Source organism: Macrosteles quadrilineatus, unplaced genomic scaffold (genome assembly GCF_028750875.1).
Source record: "Macrosteles quadrilineatus isolate MER2022 unplaced genomic scaffold, UCM_ALF_1.0 Scaffold_2__2_contigs__length_208266976, whole genome shotgun sequence".
NCBI classification, from domain to species: Eukaryota; Metazoa; Arthropoda; class Insecta; order Hemiptera; family Cicadellidae; genus Macrosteles; species Macrosteles quadrilineatus.
In genome coordinates, this window is record NW_026542595.1 from 204562456 (window position 1) to 204583004 (window position 20549).

At 33.1% G+C, this 20549-nt stretch overlaps 1 protein-coding gene across 1 annotated transcript in view; it reads right to left on the bottom strand.

The window, feature by feature from the left end:
- Positions 1 to 1054: 1054 nt before the first annotated feature.
- LOC128985308 (histone acetyltransferase KAT7) overlaps positions 1055 to 20549 on the bottom strand; it is a 150197-nt gene continuing 130702 nt past the window's right edge. The window contains exons 9-12 of the mRNA XM_054404699.1: positions 8090 to 8236; positions 7263 to 7369; positions 2122 to 2260; positions 1055 to 1369 (exon numbers count right to left, since the gene is read on the bottom strand). Of these exons, the coding sequence (XP_054260674.1) occupies positions 2141 to 2260; positions 7263 to 7369; positions 8090 to 8236 (374 nt within the window). The 3' untranslated portion in view covers positions 1055 to 1369; positions 2122 to 2140. The remainder of the gene's footprint in view (positions 1370 to 2121; positions 2261 to 7262; positions 7370 to 8089; positions 8237 to 20549) is intronic.

Genomic DNA, 20549 nt, shown 5'->3' on the forward strand with positions numbered 1-20549 from the left:
CCAAAGTAGTCAAGAATTGTCTGTTACATTTTATCCTGCTTCATTCAATGAAGTGAACTGGTCTATAAAAACAATGTTAAAATTATCTTAAACAATATTAACAATGTTAAAAATTCAGCCGAATTAATTCCTATATGAAAAACATATGCAAAACAGGTACAATTGTTAAAGCAATCTTACGAAAAATAACAGAACTACTTTACTTAGGAGATAAATGAATTAGTGACCACAGTTTAAATATAACTTATACAAATAGAGCTAACTAAGTGATCAAAAGGTAGCTGGTTAAACCATGACAAAAGTCAGTACAGTAGCTTTTAATGGAAACTGCACCCTGTTGTCCTTGATAGTTAGGCGAGTCATTGGAGACATTCTAAAACAGTTAAAAACCTACAAAGAAAATTTCTAATCCCACAGAGCACTAGATATTTAAATTATAATAATTTGATATTTGAAAAAAATATTTCAGGATGGCAAATTATATAATTTGCTTCAGCGGCCGTTTGAAATTAAAAAAAAACTAACATTGCTGTTATGGGGGCAAATCCAAGATGGTGGTTTTCCTCCATGGACTCCCTTGAAAAACAATTAAAAACTACGAAGACATTTTCTAATCCCACAGTGTCCTAGATACTTCAACTACAATCACTTTGGTGCTTGAAAAAATATTTTTGGACGATAATTAACTCTTCAGCAGCGGTTTGAAATTATCCAAGATGGCCGCTAGCCTTCATGGACTCTTAATAATGATCCTGGCTAAAGAGTAATCTTAGTCAGTAACAAAGCTTCAAAAAGCATCTCACTCCATTCTACGCTCATACCCATTGGCACTGCAGGAAGCGCATTAATTCCTTCCCCAATGGGTTAATCATAGAAACACACAACATTGTATCATTGTATCATTGTATCATTGAGTAAACATCCCTAGTGACTAAGTAATAGTACTTTCTTCAAAATAAAACCAATTTCTATCTACAACCGTTATTAGAGTGTGAGCTTTTGTTACTGATCAAAAGTTCCTATGTCCAGAACCATTGATCAAAATAAGCTCCAAGATCAAAAACAGCTGTGCCCAGTTTTGAACCATCAAAAAGCTACTGACTTTTCCCTAGATTAATGGATAAGCACTATATTCACTAATTCAGCCTCACTCATAAAGCGTAGTGTCATGGAGAAGATTGATTCCAAAAACATTTGGTCCTAGAGAAAAACAAGTAGATGTAAATGTGTTGACTTGTGAGATACTTTGGTTCAGAACACTCAGTGGATCAGAAAAGATAAAAGGAGCGGACGGCAGACGCAGGCTTGTTCCATAGTCTGGCAGATATCTCTGCATGGGCAGACACAAGGGCTCAGCTGGACAGCTCCCCTAGACAAGTAATACAAATAGTTGTAGTACTATTTTTTATTTAAATCATTCAATCAGTCAGATTTGGATTAAGTAATGTTTTAAAGATAGCTTATGATAGGCTATGACAGATTTTAGCTAGGGTATGGTTCAGTGGACGGATGTGGCATAGGTTAACTTATGCTGAGTTAGGTTAGTCTGAGTTTTAATCAAAATCATTAATTTGAATAAACACATGAATTACAAATCAGGGATTTTTTTTCATTTTCCTCCCAAATGGACAACAATCTGGTGTTTGGGAAAAAAGCTCTGCTAAAAAGACTAGTTTAAAATAATGGTACATTTTACTGTACTATGTCCATGTATGGGATTTGTAAAACCCATAAATAGAAATCTAGAAATTATGTAAATCCTACAAACCCCTAATGATTTGAGTACTGTACCAGAAGCTTAAAGAGTAAGACCATAGGTAGGTGGACTAAACACTGAACGTAACAATACGTTTTCAAAACAAATTAGGACGATGTCTGAGACTTTTTTTCAAAGAGTTGGAAGCTCTGTCACCTTATTTAACTCATATTAGATAATGTAAAATGCCAAAGTTTAATAAAATATTAAATATTATAATCCAACAATATTACATGAAGAAATCATGCCCCATTTTTTTTTGATTACACAGCATATTAAAAAGCATACAGTGCAAAACTATTGGAACGTATAACTATCAAGTAGTTCTATACGATAAATTTATGTAATAAAAGTTGTATTCCTACCTTGTGCCAACTGTTGCCTTCATGTGCTGGCTGGGTTGTGGGGGGCCACAAACGGGGTCCATTTGAGACAGGCGGGGTCTATCTCCTTGTAGCTAGGCCCCCGCCGCTTGGTCCTCTCTACATACTCCTCTATCACATCCTGTGGAATCATCAGTTAAATTGAATAAATATAAATAAAACATAGAAATACAAATTTTAAAGGAAAGAAAAAAATTTGTCTGATTAATATCGGTGTTAAACGTAAATTAATCATATTTAATTTGGTTTTTATATGGAATGGAGTTGGTCACAAGGCTAGGAAAAATCCAGTTTCCGCCCTACAGCCCTTCAGATAAAAAAAAACAATTTTTGCAAATGATAAAATGTGTCTGATCAAACCGAGCAAGGCTCGGTCCCCCGGTACTTTGGTATTACAAACAGAGTAGAACATTAAAAACTGTATTAAATTTGTTTTTATAATGTAAAGCATAAATATTTTGACTTAAAAGTAATATTTTAATGTTTAAAATGTTTCTAAGCTCAATGGTGTATTAATTACTATAATAAGTACATACATTTTAATTGCAAAAAAAAAAATATTTTTCAGAAATTTTTATCTAAATCTTTTTTAAAATTTGTTATCACTATTTATTATTATTTACACGTATTAGCAAGGAAGACTAAACAATATTTTATATGGTTAAAATACCTTCTAATTAATTAAAATTATGCATTCAATTTAAATTATTTTAGATTGTATTTAGATTAATTCCCATTTGAATTTAGCAATAGCCATTCATTAGTTTTAAAGAAATTGAATGCATTACATCAATATGTTTCAGTTTCAAAATAAAAATAGTAATAAATGTGATTTAAATTCAAGGCATACAAGGCAATTAATAAAAATTGTATCCAACAATCAAATATTTTTTACCTTTTTTAGATGTAAATCAATTTTGCAAAACGTTAAACAGCGAAAATGGACAAACAACTAATATTTACTTCAATTCATTGCACTATGCAAAAAAGATAGACAAACAAATAGTGAATGAAATAATCTGAAAGTGAGTAAATGGCAGACAAAAATAACTGGGGAAACAAAGCTCTATTAGTTGGCAATGTATTTGTTTATCCAGGCCACTTTACACCCAGACTTTATATCTGCTGAAAACAATTTGTTATCGCATTTAAAATGTAATGTAAATCTTTTCCATAACTATTCTAGTTATATTCTTCTATTCATTTATTGTATAAGGACGTGTTTACTAACTATGTAAGTAAGTTAATTTAATCAATAATAAAAAAATGTCTCAACATAATTTATAATTATTTGTTTGTGTATAATATTACGCGTTTTTCAATTCATTGGCATTACTATAATTGTAAATACACAAATAAATACACTGGGTTCATTGTTATTAAAACATTATTTATGTAATACTAGCTGTTGTACCCGTGCTTTGCAACGGGAAGAGGACACAAAATAGAAACATTTTAATCTTTACATCAGTTGCATATAGTAATTACACATCCGCCAAAGCTTTTAGAAACAAAATTAAACATTTATGGCCTTAATAGAAAGGTTTAAGTTATGATTTTTAAATCTCGTAAGTAGTGGATACCACCATTTTGGTTTTGATTAATTTTAAATCTTGTGTAGGCTGATATGAGAAAAACTGACCAAATTTTCGAATTAAACTTTCACATACGATTTACCTTCATCTCCCTTAATTACATATCTTTTTATTTATAATTGGCATTTTAAATTTCAATTTTGAAGTTGCAAAAATACTTATTATTAAATTTAAATGGACATTTTTTTTAAAATTTCACTCTTCTTCATAATAAATAACAAATCCTTCAATCTTCAGTTTCTTCACTCACAATAAATCATTAGCAAAACTAAGGCATCTGTTATAAACTTTAGAAATATTCTTGTGCCTTATCAATACAGTCTTTTGAAATATTAAAGAAACTATATATATACTATAAAAAATGTTAAACAAATAATTTAGCACTAAAGACAGCAGACAAAACTAATATGATTATCAAAGCGCCGAGGACTAAAATTGTAATAGCAAATACAGTATATGTTTCATTGCATCTCTGATTCTACTCTACAAAAATATCAAGAAACAACTTAATATACAAACCAGTTCTTTTAATCAGTTCCATCATCCATTGCCTTTAAATTTTCACACTTACCATTAAGTAAACATAGGTAGTAACAGATATTTTATTGATTTTATAAACAAAAGAACACTGTGTACTGCTTAGTTTTATGATACTTTCCTTGGTTTAATTTAATCAGTGGTGTGGCAAAACACAAATAATAAATTTATCAAATAAAGTAAATGTGAACTGAAAGCTATGTTAAGATAAATAAGAGTATTTTGTATTACCATTTGATAATTTAATATAGTTACACATATACAACAGATTTTAGAACACAAAATCAATGACGTACAATTTTGTTATTGATGATATTCTTTAGTTTAATTTAAGCATAGTTTTAGCAAAAAACAATAACTAAATTTACCTAAATATACATATAAAAAACCATGTGATGTGCAAGTTATGTTAAGTTAATCTAACACATGTAAAGCAGTTCAAATTTATTTAAAATAGCCTCCAAATTCATACAAAACATCTATAGGGATTGTAATTTTCATACTGTATCCATGAAAACATATCAATAACATTATTTTCATAACTGAGACGAAAAATCCAAAGCAGAGCCGGAGTTGATACAGCAACGGTTATAGAATTTTTTTTCTATAATCATTGACAGTTTTAGAATAAATAATCCATAATAAAAGGTTAGATTAAAATAAACCTACCTCATAGTTATGGAAAATATTATATTTAACTTCTTTGTATCAGCTGTCTGAAATTGTGAAATATGCAATTTAGCAGTTCTTCTTGTTTACATTGAATTGAATCAAATGTAAACAAACATTGTTAGTGTTCTAATCGCAGTCATGGAGACCAATCAATATTTACTTTTAAAATCCTCACCTCAGAACTGTAAAAGCCAAAGGGGCAAAGCCTACGGTCAGTATCGAAATGTGAATAGTCCTATAATGGTCCTTGGTATGTTAGCTATATTTTTGTAAAATATAAGCTTAGTTGGTTCAGTAGTTTTTGCACCTATTAGTAATACACATACAGACAGACACCATTAGATTTTTATATAATAGTATAGATATAGATTTCTAAATCATTAAAATTATTAAGTGAAAAAAGTTAATTATTTTCTTGTAAATCGTAATTTATTGTAAATTTATCTGCGGTAAACTACTGTAAATATAACAAGAAAAACAAATATGTTAAAATTCCTAAATAATGTAAGAATAGATTTTTAAATGTCTACACTGTCTACAGTATTAATGAAATCAAGATCTGGAAATTTTAAAGATAGTCAAGGATTTAATAATTGTGTTAGATATGTGTTGGATAGAGTATGAAGTCAATTAGTAGGCAAATAACAGTATGGTGGATAGAGCAAGTATTTACAAAGATTAAATAAATCATTTGGATGTTATATTCAACAATGGGATATGTCTATTCTATAATGATATTGTTATAAGTATTTTCAATTAATCATTTTAATTTATATCATTATTAGAACCTATATTTATACAGTAATAACCCAGGAAAAGCCGTACTTGCATTTATAAAGCAGTAATAATAAATAGTCTTTTTGAAGACAATTAGTAGAAAATTTATGATGAATGACAGAAAAACTTTATCAAAGAATAAATTGTAAATGGATATGTTTCAAAATGAGTTTACAACAATCGTTATAAATAATGACCAACTTCTTCCAAAGTTTTTAAAAATAAATGTATAATTCAATGGAAAATCTTAATTAGACTAAATGCATGAAACTTATTGATGAGATTTTAGTAATATATTTTATAATTTAATACACAAGATTTAATGAAAACGGTTATGATTTTACTCTTTGTAGACTAATGACGAAAAGTATTCTACTTTACGACTAACTCTAAAAAGACGCAATCATAGTTTAAAAGTTTAGAATAAATCTACGTACAAAAACACCTGCATATGAAATAACTATGACAAAACTAATAATATAACCTAGAAACAGAATAGAGAATGAAAATTCAGACCTCGAAACACAAGGGAGATAATACAGTATGGAGCTTGGAAGGTTTGGAAGGGGGGAGGGGTAAAGAAATGCTACGAATGTGGTCGACGGGTCTGTATTAGGTTGGGGGGGGGGGGGCTTATCAAAGTCTGGCAAATAACGAATGCAAATTTCCACAGAACCCTGCGCCACAAGACCCCATTGAGAGGGTCCCACTTAAGTGTTAACTGGCAAAGAGACGATCACCTTTTAATGAATTTGCTCAGCCTTTGTTTCGATCTAAATCCTGTTAGCCTGTTAGGCTGTTTACGTCAATCGCTTGTGTTTGAAACAAATAATTATCTGAAAAAGTCTTTTGATGTATCAAAAGTGGTTGAAATTCTTCATGTGATAAAGGTAAAAAATGCAACTCTTTAGAAGAAAACAATGAAAATTTTCGTTAGTAATTTGTCTTTGAAATTACTTTTTGACTATATTTGTAACTTTAATATATGTACAACCCTTAAAAACAGAACGAATTTATATCTTTTTCATGACATTTATTGGTGGTCTGGGATTTAAGGAATTATGACGGACCTTTTCCACCACATAAACTTGATGGAAAATGATGTAACGACCGCTGATAACATACGCTAAGAGTTAAAACTAATATCTGTATATCCACTACGAATTTATATCCTTTGTTAGACATTTATTGGTGGTCAGAGTAGATTTAAGGAATTATGACGGACATTTCCCATCACATAGACTAGACTGAAAATGTAACGACCAATAACATACGTTCCAAAAAGTTAATACTAATATCTCTATATCCACTACGAATCTATATCCATTGTTAGACATTTATTGTTTTGTTAGTCAGGATGTGTTCTTAGAAGGAATTATTGACGACAAAGATTTCTAAATAGGTTTGAAAGACATAAATAAATGTGGTAACATCATTTTTACAAAATGACATACGATGAACAGTAATTACCCACTAGCTTACTTCTGTTTGAAAAAAACCACGTATTTGTACACTGAAATCTGGATAAAAAACATACTGTACCTGTTTCTTTAGAATGATGTGCTTCCCTTTCCAATACTTCATCATACCAAGAGCTTGGAGAGTGCTGACTATGTCGTAGGAATTTATGGCCATTTCTTGACTTATGTCTGAAAAAAACAATCAAAGGTAAATATAGAGTGGAACATCTAAAGACAGCACTGTTTTCGGTCACAATCACCCTCTTTCAATACAGCTACTATGACATTTTTCCGATTTTGTGGAACACATCAATGAGTACTGTCTTCTTTTAGTTGTTGGTTTTTTATAATAATTCGTAGCTTTTCTTTCTTTACGGTAATCATGCACGTTATTTAAGTTTTGATACCATATTTACGACGATAAGGGACAGTAAAAACTACAGGACATATATGCATTGGTTGTTTGAAAAACATATTTAGTAAATTTCTGCCCGATTGTATTAACAATGTACATAAGTGCTTTTCATTAAAATACATAACCAAACATAGAACCATATTGAATTACACAACCTTGATCCATTTTAAATCTTACCTTGCATTTGAATTTTGTGGAGAAACCACACGAGTCATTTACTTATTTCCTTTTTGTTGTAGTTTTGGATTTATTTTAATTAAACGACGAATTACAGAAAGTTAAGAGGTCAATCTTTCACAAAAAAATCATCACGTCGAAAATATATAGGCGGTTTGAGGGGGAGGTTTCCTGGTTCCCCCATCAGGTTTTTTACCTCAATGTATTAATCAGCTGATCAGCTGTTGACTGTTGTTTTAAAGTTAGGGTGACGTGGAAGGGATGGAATCGATTCCCCTCAAACCGCATAAGTGTTGGATAAGAAATACCATACACACCTTTAACGGACAGAGTCTTGCCTCCCAGGTTACAGAGGTACTCCAGTAGGACGTCCTTCCAGTAGCTGCGGTAGGAGATGAGGCCCAGGTCAGACAGAGGCTTCTCTGGGGAGCCTATCTTGCCTTCCACCCTGGTCAGTAGATAACCTGGGACAGAGAAACATATGTTATACACAACAACTTACATCAGCTGATTGCTGAGTTAGGATCGGAAATGATAATTACTGGAACCACAGAATAAAAAGTCTGTGGACATTTCTCTTTATTCTGAGCGAAAAGATACAGCCACATCACAGAATCCCTTTGCTAGGCACTGTGTACCTGTAGTACACTTTTATTAGCTAAACAAAAGTGCAGGGTATTTATAAATGAATATAATGTTTTTATTCTATATCATACATACCTACATCAATCTGTTATATATTATACTAGCCACCCGTGCTTCGCAACGGAAAGAGAATAATCATGTTCTATATATCTGTTGTATGAAAATGTAATTGTATATAGTGTATTGCATTTAAAATGTATGCAAAAGTTTCATTAACCACATTGCACCAAGAAACGAATCTTTATTAAAACAAATACGATTAAATGGCAGAACAAACAATACCATTAATTTACATCACCCGTTTTAAATTTTACTTTGATATGTTTTGTTAGCAAAAAATAAGAAAACAATGCTTTCAAAATATCGGTACCTTTAAGACGGTCCCAGGGCTAAGCCCTGAAAGTTATAACGAAATTGATGTAGCATAAACCTACTCCGTGAAATTCTACTTGTATGTAACAAGTTTCGTGGCCATCGGTCCAGCGGTGTCTGAGTTTTATCACTGCCAATTGTATATACAAACAAATATACTAACCAACATAATCTTTTATACTAATGGACATAAAAATAGTAACTCGAAAAGTATTATTTGTCGGTGTTATGTGTTAACAACTCTTTGATTTGACAAACAGAACTTATCTAGTTATTTTAACAAATATTCCAAGACACTTAACCAATATTTTGAAAAATCACTTATCTGCTTGATTTGTGCTTAATAAACTGGGTTTTTAGCACATGTATGCTTATACAAAACTTAGTTGAGCTACTCTATCATTTGATGAACAACAAAAAAAGTGTGAGTTAAATGTAACTCCACATTCAAAACTTGAAAACCTGAATATTCATATTATTTAGAAACACTGTCTTATAATGGTCTATTTTAGCGATACAAACAGGGCCACAACTTCTACACGAGTTGATAAACATATTTTTAAAAAACAACGCTAAACCACAATACTTAAACACGATTTAGTTATTTACTAACAAGCTTAATTCATTAGTGAATCTGGGATAGGCCCTACTAGGCGGCAAAAGAACGTTTAGTAAAAATTTAATTAAAATTAGCATATCAAGAAAAGGAGGCTGGGACAAAGAAGATTAAGAGATAAAATAAAACTGTCATTACGCGATTGTCCTCAGACATCTGCAGCACTTGAGTCTTTTTTAATTTCCTTCCTTATTTAATTTCCGTTTCCAATAATACAGAGAAGAGCCAGGTGGGAAGGGGAGGAGATGACAGCGCTCCTGGAGGAAAACTTCGGAACTACAAGAGAGTGTGTTGTTGGCAGAACACAAAACTACGACAAAAACTGGTCCTATTACTAACTTATAAGAGGTGTTCCTTCTCCTTGATCATATCTCCTTCCTATCACAGAACGATTTCAAATGTTAGCCTATCCATACCGTAATCCGCAAATTTGTCTATACAAATTTTTGTAGCGTTTGTCGATTCTAAACTCACAGCGTCTGACGCCAAATACTACACAAACTTCACTAGACAAAATTAAAATCAACACACCACAATGTAAAAAAATATTTACGGTACAAAATAATTCTCTCAGTAATAGGTCTTTTTCTGTTAAAGCTTTTAAAAGGCAATAATCGTACCTCAATTAATTGAACTTGGTTACGACATTTATTGGAACGTTTAAAAATCCAATAAAATGTCCCTGCGATACAAATTTACATGAATCCATGTATATCCAAACTAATATTACTATCGCAACTGTCACTAGTTACAAACGCTAGGTTCTAGCCCGGAGTGTATAGTTCCGGGCTAGATCCATATAATATCTCTATATGATACAAAGTTGTAATATATAGAGATCTATAGCTAGAACCAAACGTCGATGTGAAGGTGGGACATAAAAAAGCTACAAACCGTCAAAGCATTTAAATATAAGCCTAGTCTGTACTAAAGGGACAAAACATGCATATTCGCCAAATTGTACAAATACATTCCACATCAGCTGACCAAAAATAAATAAACTTCCCGACAGCAATATCATCCCCAAACAACTATTCATGTGGCAGCAGATTTCAGCCCCAAAGTAACAAGAATTCATCAACAAACGATACACCTGCTAACAGCTACAGGTACACAATAATTAATTAATCTTTACGACTTCCTTCGCTTCATTACGACGTTTCGTAGAGCTGCAGCCCCCCTTGTCCGTACCCGATATTTAAATGGGCGGCGACCAATTCCCAGCTTTCTTAGAATATATTGCGGAAACGTAAAATCCACGCGTCTAATTTACTAGTCGGAAATAATAGTTTTTGTAGAGATTTTTCTTTAGATTCGCGCCGACAAACACATCTAATGTGTTAATTAGAATTCGTTATTTCGAATAGTAAAATTGGGTGTTAGGATCGACTATGTTGATTACGAGTTTCATGCTTTGAATTTTAATTAATTTGGGTTTAATTTTAATGCAAATTTTATTGGATTTTAGATTAAAACATAACATCGATAACTAATCCGTATAATCGATAACTAAGTCGTTATATCGATAGTAGTCGACGGCTAGTTAGTGTTTTCGTAAGTATAAATTAATTCACGGCCAGAAAAAGATAATGCCCTGAGAAATGTAGTCGTTGACATCCCTAAATATACTCAAAAACCCAACGACAATTTTGTGATAAATTTAGTTCGTAAGAGTTTGGGTGAGAGTCCAAACCATAAACGTAAACGATAACTGAAATTAAGATTTATGATGCTTTAAATGAATAATATTATTTATTTAAAGCATCATAAATCTTAATTTCAGTTATGGCTATGTTAATTTTCATATTATTAAAAGTTTAAAATGAAACTATGTTTATGAAAACTAAAAAAAAATAAAGTACCTAACTTTCAGGTTAATTTAAATATGTTCTGATGTATAGAAGATCATTTTACCTTTCTGGTTAATTTTTTGCAGTTAAGTAGGCCTAACAGTTAAGTTCCAATTATCCAAATTATTTGTTACAAGTGATATAGACCAACAAGGAACCAATTAATTACCAAAACAGAATATCATTTCCCAAAATTCCACCCAAACAAATTAATCCACAGTTATACAAGTATCAAGGTCCTCAAAATTCCAGACATTCAAGTCAAACATCCAAATCAAAGGAAGACAGAAGACAAAGTAACAACAGTAGTTCTGAGCACCTCTTCATTCAAGGGGTGAACCCTTGGCTCGCTGAAACAATAACTAATAATCGTCAAAAGATAATGTTTCCGCTGCGGCTGGCATTCAGCGCGTTGAGCTCAACTTTCAATGACACTTTGGCTGATTAGCTAGAGGGTTGAAACAACTATCCCCTCCCCTCAAAAACTTTAGGATTGCACCTCCATACAGTTAGTCTGGATACAGTAATGTGTTGCTTCCCTACCCATTGCATATAGTTACTGTCTGGGTTAAGACAATCTAGAACTATTTAGAAAATGATTACAGCATTTTTTACAAAATAATATGTAAAAATACGGGAGAAAATGTGGAAATTCCTAATTTTCTTGAGTTATTTCCCTGTGCTAATGCTATTAAAAATAATTTCCTTTTGTGTTATCCAATTATTCACAGAGGAAGCGTGAATATAATATGTAGATTTAATTTTTGACAATACATCTGTTTATTAGCTTGAGGAAAAATTCTGGATAATAGAACTACTTTTATTTGTTTTTACCATTTTATTTACCACTTACAACGAGCAAACAGACTAGAAACACATTAGGTATTTTGACATCACCCACGTAAATATAATTTCGAGATACTATCAAAGTTATTTTATTTGATCACAATTATTTTGTTTGAAAATATTTAATTCAATCAAACAGGCCACATACATATTTTTATTATCTTTTAGAAATTAGAAATGCTTAATGGGGAATCTTTACTTATCGATAAAGTAAAACCTAAACGACGTACTACTATCTCAAATAAATTCAAAATATGGTTATCTTTACTATCATTATTTAGTTACGAAATTTTCAATTTGTGTTTATATAATTCAAATGCCTCTTAAAACATATAAATAAAGCTTACACACTTAATTATCTTTCGATAATTCATATGAAAAATCGGGAAAATTATTAAGCGATTCTTGGTAGAGTATTTCCATCCCTATATACTGCAGTGGATGGAGACAATTTAGCTTGTATCGTGGAAGGAATGTTTACTTTAACGCTACATCACCCAATATTCTCTGTATCTATCCTCGTATATACAGTATTCACATTCTCTTTTCAGCAACAGTCAAGCCCCCGGTTTAGAGTTTAAAAAATAAACAAACAAAAAATTGTGAACCTTAGGTAATTTCGAAGAAGGTTTTTCGAAATTATGATCATTGTTTTCTTATATGTCGGAATAGGTATTAATCTTGACTTTTTAACATCTGTATTATTTGGCCATCTACATAATTTTACATTTACCAGTTAGGTTTATTACACCTACAAACATGGCAACATGGCAAACATTTCAAATTACAAATTTTTGAAGGAGTGACTGTACATTAAATATTTACTTCCATAATGCTCAAACATCGTAATATAAAATCCTAAATTAAATATTACAGGCCGACATGATTATTTTATTTTTTTTTTAACCAGGTATTTAGGATATACGTCTTAGGCTATTCGTGAGTAATTAATTAAATCGAGGGCAAATTTTGGGCAAGTGGGCCATGTAATAGGATTCTTCGTACTGACGCGGGGGATATTTTCCCTGTTCAGTGGACAAACTTCGGGATAGGTAGAGCTACGTACAAATTCTGAGGGCGGGATAAAGTGGGGTATTTCGAGCCGAAATGCTGGATATTTACCCGCGTCTTGTGGAGACGAGATACTTATAGGTACGTAATTTTGAATACCATTTTTTTATTTCAAGGATTTGTATGCCAAATTACAGAAACTAGGCCTATTCCTTTTTCAGTGGACCTACGTTCTTGTAGCGGTAGTGAATAAATTGTTAATAAATATTGTACAAATTATAAAGATTTTTTTGACAAATCCGCACTTTGCCAAAAAGTTATAATTTGTGCAATATTTACAATGTGTAGCATTTCCCCTTTCATTGTAGACTTTCTCCCTTCATCGAGTGAACGCATTGCTGGGAAGGGAATGCGCATAGAAAATGTGGGCTAGAATAAATTAGAATTTTCAAAAGCGCAGGACATTGTAATACGAGGAGTACAACATTAAGATGTAACAATATAAAGTGAATTTTTTCCCAAATGTAGGTTATTATCCAACGTCTCGTGGTCCGCTGGATATGAGGAAATGAATATGAAAATGTGTGCGTTGTAAATATGAATAGGTATGATGTCTTGGGAATTTTCATCAATAGTGCGGGGATATTTTTCAGTTTTGGGTGGAAACACAGCTGAGTAGCTGCGTTGTGGTAAATATTGAAAATGTCGGGATTACCTTTCCAAAGTGTAAGATTCCTTTCCTTGTCGAGTGGATATACTATTTGGTAAAAGAAAGTTTTTTACTATACTTTTATAATTTTTACTATAATTTTATAATTTTACTTTATAATTTTACAAGTGATTAATTTGGTATTTTTGTTCCAAAGTGCGGGAGTCTTTCCCTTGCTGAGAAGACAACATTGCTGAGTAGTGTACAAATTATAAACGTGGTGCGAATACTCGAATTTTTATACTAAGGAGGGGGGTATCCTTCATTTGCCAAGTAGACACTTAGATAGGGGGAGTGCACGCTTTGTAAATGTACCTACGAAAAATTAGGTATTTTTCCCACCAACGTGCGGGATATTCTCCCTCGCCAAGGGGACAAATAGTGGGTAGGGGATGTAAACATTGTAAATGTGCGATTAATCAGGTATTTTCCCGCCAACGTGCGGGATATTGTCCCTTAGCCAAGTGGACACATCACTGGCTTGAGGGTAGTGTACAAATTGTAAATAAGGGATGAATTGTGATTTTCCCCCGGCAATTTGCGGGCAATGTCCTCCCTTTACTCAGTGGACACAACGCTTAATGGGGGTTGTACTGCAGTAAATGTAGGATAATTTAGGTATTTTTCACAACAAAGCGTATGTTATGAATGTGACACATGGTCACATTACTGTGAGGGATTATACGTAATGGATACCCTGAGGTGTTCGTGAATGAGCGATAAATAGGTATTTTTTCGCCAAAGTGTGGGATTTTCTCCCTGGACACATGGTCACATTGCTGGGTAGGGGGGTGTACGCATTGCGCCGAGTTGGGGTAGGTTGAGGGTTGGAGTACTGAGGTTCAACGACCTCGCTCGATATGGGCGACCCCTAGCGGCGTTGGGGGGAGGTTAATTGAGGAAAAATTATCGTCTACCTCTCGCTACCCTTCCATACGCAACCCATATCGCGATTCTGGGAATGCAGTATTGGTAATTTAATGAAAAGAGGGCTTCTCAGAAAAAGATATTGAGTCGTATGCACTTTGTGAGGGAAATTGCAAGTTTGTCAATATAAGTTTTGATTTTGAAAATTCTTTGCCAATAATAGGCAGCTTAAAATTAGAATTTGAGTATGCTTGACGTATGACGTTTGAAGCTTCATTTCATCCTTATAATGGCGTTTACATTAAAAAGTAATAAATATAAAAGGCTTGTGATGTACTTATATTGACATTTAGATTAATAAAATAAAACAGCAGGAAAAATTTGTACAATTTACAATGCCTTCAAAGTTAAATTAATTTTACAGGTTAATCTCAGACGACATATTGCAAAAATTAGACTTAAGAATTTTTTTAGAAACTAGTACACGGTATTTAAGGGGTACATTACGCCGTATTTACACTGATTTACACACGGTATAAAGGATATTTTTAATGATGTTAAGTTTTTGGGTTTGGCTGAATTTCAATTCCTCAGTCCTACGAGAATACGGGCACGTGATAATGAGCATTTGAGGTGAGAAACCCCAATATATTTTCAATTACTTACATTTTGATTTGCAGACATGACGTACACTGTAGTTATTTAGTGTAGTACTAAACTACTCTCTGAAGGCTGAAATCCTCTTCTACATTTTTAAAATGCTTCATAGGTCCAATAATTTATATAAACGAGTAGTTGAAGTTTACAAAACCATTTCTGTAAGACAATGAGCCACGAAAACAACTTTTCGCTTTATTACGTACCATAAAATCTATATAATTCAAATTATTACTTTTAAAAAACATAACACACACTACACAAATCTCCGTTAAACCTTGAAATCCACAACTCAACACAATATTCGACTTGTACCCGTATTCTGAATCTCACAAAAGTTACAAGTAATTAAATGAGGAAAATATACGTTGGAAAGATGATTAATGCAGACAATTACAGTACACGGGTAGCGTGCAGCGTGACGTACAACAGATGCAGTTTTAATTAACAAAATCAGCTGCAGCGATCAAGTTTCGATCAGCTGATATAAACACGTGTAGCTGTCATGAGGCTTGTCATAACACGTGAACACGGCTTGTCAAGCGACACGCGTCACGTCATGTTCTCAAGCGTGTTGAGACACGCAGTTAACGTGGTTATTTGGTATTCTTTGAAATCTATTTCTATTTAGTCGACGAGGATTCGTAGCAATGTGGTTTTATATCTGCGTTCAGACGTCTTTGATTAATTGAGACTTTAACAACTGATAGTCAGGAATCCTTATAATACGTGAAGGCCATTTCTACGAAACACTTCTCTTCCGTTAAATGGATTGATTTTTACAAACGATGTGTCAAAATTAAGAATTTTTTGTGTAGACGCCCTCTTTAACCAATTCCTGTAATAAAGTCCTCAGGCTTTGCCCCACAGGCCATCAAAATCCCAATGTATTTCTTATGAAGAAAACATTTTGTTTACTTAAACGGACGAATAATTTGTATCAATTGCATACTAAAACAGCTTTTCATAGTAAACACATGATACACACAAGAGCGTTCGTTTTCAGAGGGAGTTCTTTTTCAGTTTCGGTAACTGGAGTAGCGTGATTGATTACATTATCTTTGGGACTCTTTTAAGCATTGAGTTTTAAGTCACCGGAAGTTATTACTGTTATTCGTTTTAGAATCACACCTTTAATACTTTGTAATTCCTCGAATTCGGGCAACAGGGGCACTAGTATTCTAAATAATATTTGAAAATGTCTACTAATTCTAATAACGTACGGCAAATTGAAAAGATTCCGTTCTCCGCCCTTTTGTTATACAGTGTACTTACATTGATTTATGTATTAATAATTATTTAAAAAATATATAACACTAGCTGTACCCGCGGGCTTTGCCCCGTTTAACTTCATATGTGAGCTCGTTCGCATGGCTCAATCACGTCCTGGTTGAAGTTCGTTTGCTACGCTCACTCACCTTTAGGTTGGAGCTCGTTCGCTACGCTCACACGTCTTGGTTGAAGTTCGTTCGCTACGCTCACTCACCTTTACGGTAGGAGCTCGTTCGCTGCGCTCACTTGCCTTCAGGTTAGCTCGTTCGCTACGCTAACTCGCCTTCGGGTTGAAGTTCGTTCGCTACGCTCACTCACTTTTGGTTTAAAATTAGCTGTTGTAAAATATTTAAAAAAATAATAGTGCTGCACTCTGTTGCTAATCCTTGTAACTTTAATGCTATTCAACATCATAGAACAGAACCAACTTGTTTAATTGAAACAGCTGTTAAGATTCATTAATTCCATTTAAATATGAGTACTCATTAGGTTAACATGGGAAACTCCAGAGCCACTGGGGCGGAGCCCGAGAGTCCGATCAGAATAAAAACCTCTTAGTTTTCCTATTTAATGCCTAAAGAATCAGTGTACCAAATTTCAGCCTCCTAGGTAAGTGGGAAGTGGGAGAATTAGTGATGAGTGAGTCAGTCAGTCAGTGAGGGCTTTGCCTTTTATATATGTTACACTCAATCTCCGAATTCGGACAATGTCCGAAATTTCTACCTACTCCGCGATATGGACAGTGTGAAATACCCACGTCGCGGAGTGAGCATTTTATTTCGGACATTGGCCGAAACGAAATGCCCAGACCGCGTTGTGGGTAAACTCATTTACTCAAACGCCGAAGTCAAAACCTTCTTCGGCGATTGAGCAAATTCAAAATACCCACAACGCGATGTGAGCAAAAGTGATTGCCCACGTCGGTTAGTGGGTATTTCTAGTTTGCGCAAACGCCGACTAGTATTCTATCAACCACCGTATACCCATAAATCTACATGAAATCCACAATCACTAGGTAAAAAATATAAAATTTATGTTTGTGTTTATAATTATTTAATATATAAATAGCATTTTATAAAATACCAGAAAACAGCAAAATACCGAATAGGAACAAATATAAAAAGGTCCATTACACATACATTGAAATTATGTTTTTCCACTTAACAAAATTTGGAGTAGCCTTAAAAAGCCGATTATCACACAGTTCTTGTTAAATCTTTCTTTTAGTTATTGGCACAAGATGGTGCTGCCATGGAATTTAGAATTGCATTTTACGTTTTACTTACGGTAATACATTGACATGATTTACTCAAAAAGTTCTTCTTACAAACACATCTAATAAAACTTTGTTTTTTTAAAGAGGTTGTCTTTTAACCTCTTTTTTGCCCGTCCACATTGGCCTCTGTCGTCTTTATTGGCTCGTTCGACAGGCCAAAACAATATCTAAAGAGGTAATCACTGAACGTATATTAACTTGGTCACGTGCGTATCACTACAGGACAACCTAAACAAAAAACATAAACGGTAATGAAAACACAATGCAGGTGCAGATCCGTCCATCCTAATCGCAGATAGTGCAAATGATGGGGGTGCCATGTCTAAACGTAAATTCGGCGTTTGCACAAACTAGAAATACCCACAACCCGACGTGGGCAATCCCTCTTGCACACATCGCGTTGTGGGTATTTAAGATTTGCTCAATCGCCGAAGAACGTAATGACTTCGGCATTTGAGTAAATCAATTTACCCACAACGCGGTCTGGGCATTTTACTTCGGCCAATGTCCGAATAAAATGCTCACTCCGCGACGTGGGTATTTCACACTATCCACATCGCGGAGTGGGTAGAAATTTCGGACATTGTCCGAATTCGGAGATTGAGTGTAACATATATATAGATGCTTTGAATGATGAGAGTGACATACATTACCTAACCTAACCTGACTTGTATTTAAAATAGCAGGGACAACAAAATAATCCTGACCGCAATTTAAAAACTAACCATGTAAAAAGTTGAATCTAGCTAGTTTATGTGACGTGTACCATTCTCATCATTCAAAACATATTATGTATCTCATGAATAATTATTTTATAAATTAACAAAAGCAACATTATTTAACTATTTCTACATCCTGACCGTCATAAAACACCGTTAAAACACATGTAATTCTAAACTGATTTTCCAATCAACACTTTAAAACCCGACCTAAAGAATATATTTTCAAAAAAGATCGTGAGACAAACATTGAGAATTTATAGAAGACATTGTGACCAACGAATGCCACAAATTTAGCATGTCTGCCGTTGAAGGCCAGGGGGGTTTGGGCAGGGGGCACCAGGGGGGTGGCTGGGGGGCAACTCCAAAAAGCAATATCTCGTAGTCGAGTCCGTTGCCCCAGTCTCAATATCTGCATCACATGGGCAACATACTTCACTTACTTATTGGTTTTATCTGCTGCAAAAATATTCGATAAAACACATTCCATAAAAATCGGCAAATTGATTCACAGTTGATTCGAGGTACGATTGCCTTATTGGTCAAACAAAAAGGAAATAAAATAAATATCTTAATTTGCCATGTTTTGTGAAAAAATTATACAAACTACTTAGAGTTTATTTTCAACACAAAAAATTTATGACAATTAACTTGTACATAATGAGCATTTTTCCATAGGATAGTGTATGTTGAAATCGGTATTTCAACACCAGATAATAAATAAATGTGCAAGTTCCACGTTTCTTGAAAAAGAAAAAAAAAATTTTTACATTTGTCATTGGTGTAAAAGCTTACTGCATCCACATCTTACAATGCAAAATAATAAATACTCGACTGCACCTAAAACTTACAATGCAAAATAATATGACAAGCTTTAAATGGTCGCTTAACTTATAGAGAAGAAAGGTACCTCACTTTTCTTTGTAACCGGATAGAATGATCAATTATCAATTATTTAACTAGGTAGGACGCCACTAGGTAGAGTACTTGAACAATTATTTTGATAGCTTGCAGTTCATCGACTTTGTGTTCAATAAAATCGTTAACACAGTGCGCGACGAAGACTTTTTAATGAACAAATTCTTCAGCAATTTAGGAAGACTAATTAAATTGGTTCCTTAGTGAGTCCGTACTGCAAATCACCTACCTCAAATTCTACTAAAAGAGTATATATATGCAAATCCTTAAAAATAAGAATTAAAAAAAGATAAATATATAAATTCCATGTTTCTTAAAATATATTCTAATTATTTTCGTACATAGTATACTTAAGTTTTTTTATTTTTTATTTTGACACCGTCGCAGTATTACATTACGTATTAATATTAAGATAAACGTATCTGAAATATTACTTACCTTTATGAAATCATGGTAAAATTGAAGTGGTTTGCTGTATAAACTGAAATTGTAAGTAGAGAGTAAAAATTGAAATTTATACTGCTTGTAAACTAGCTAAGCAGACTTATTACAAACCGAATAAGAAACTGAAAATATTTTGAAATTTTAATACCACAAAACTCTATATACGACAACAATACTTGAATGCAGCACGTTATGAAGATTTCTTCATTAAAACTTTTGAAGATTACTGTTTATGTGATGCTTCTTATAGCCTCTTCGAGCCGAATATTCCCCATTTCTAGTCCCTAGCTACCAAAATCCCGGTTGATAACAGATGCCATCTCTCAAATTTCTGTAAAATGTAAACATTTCAAGTAATATGACGTAAAATGTGTTGTATTATAATGAAAAATGGTTAACCTGTATGATAATGTTACATGTCAGTAATGATTTTAGTGGTAAAATATTTTCCCTGGTAAAAAAATCACAAAACAATTGTACACTGTACGTAGTATTTTATTGACACGAGAATTCTCAAACTTTCGAAATTGAATCGTTATTATTGTTACTTATCTTATGACAGTTGTTCATGTTGA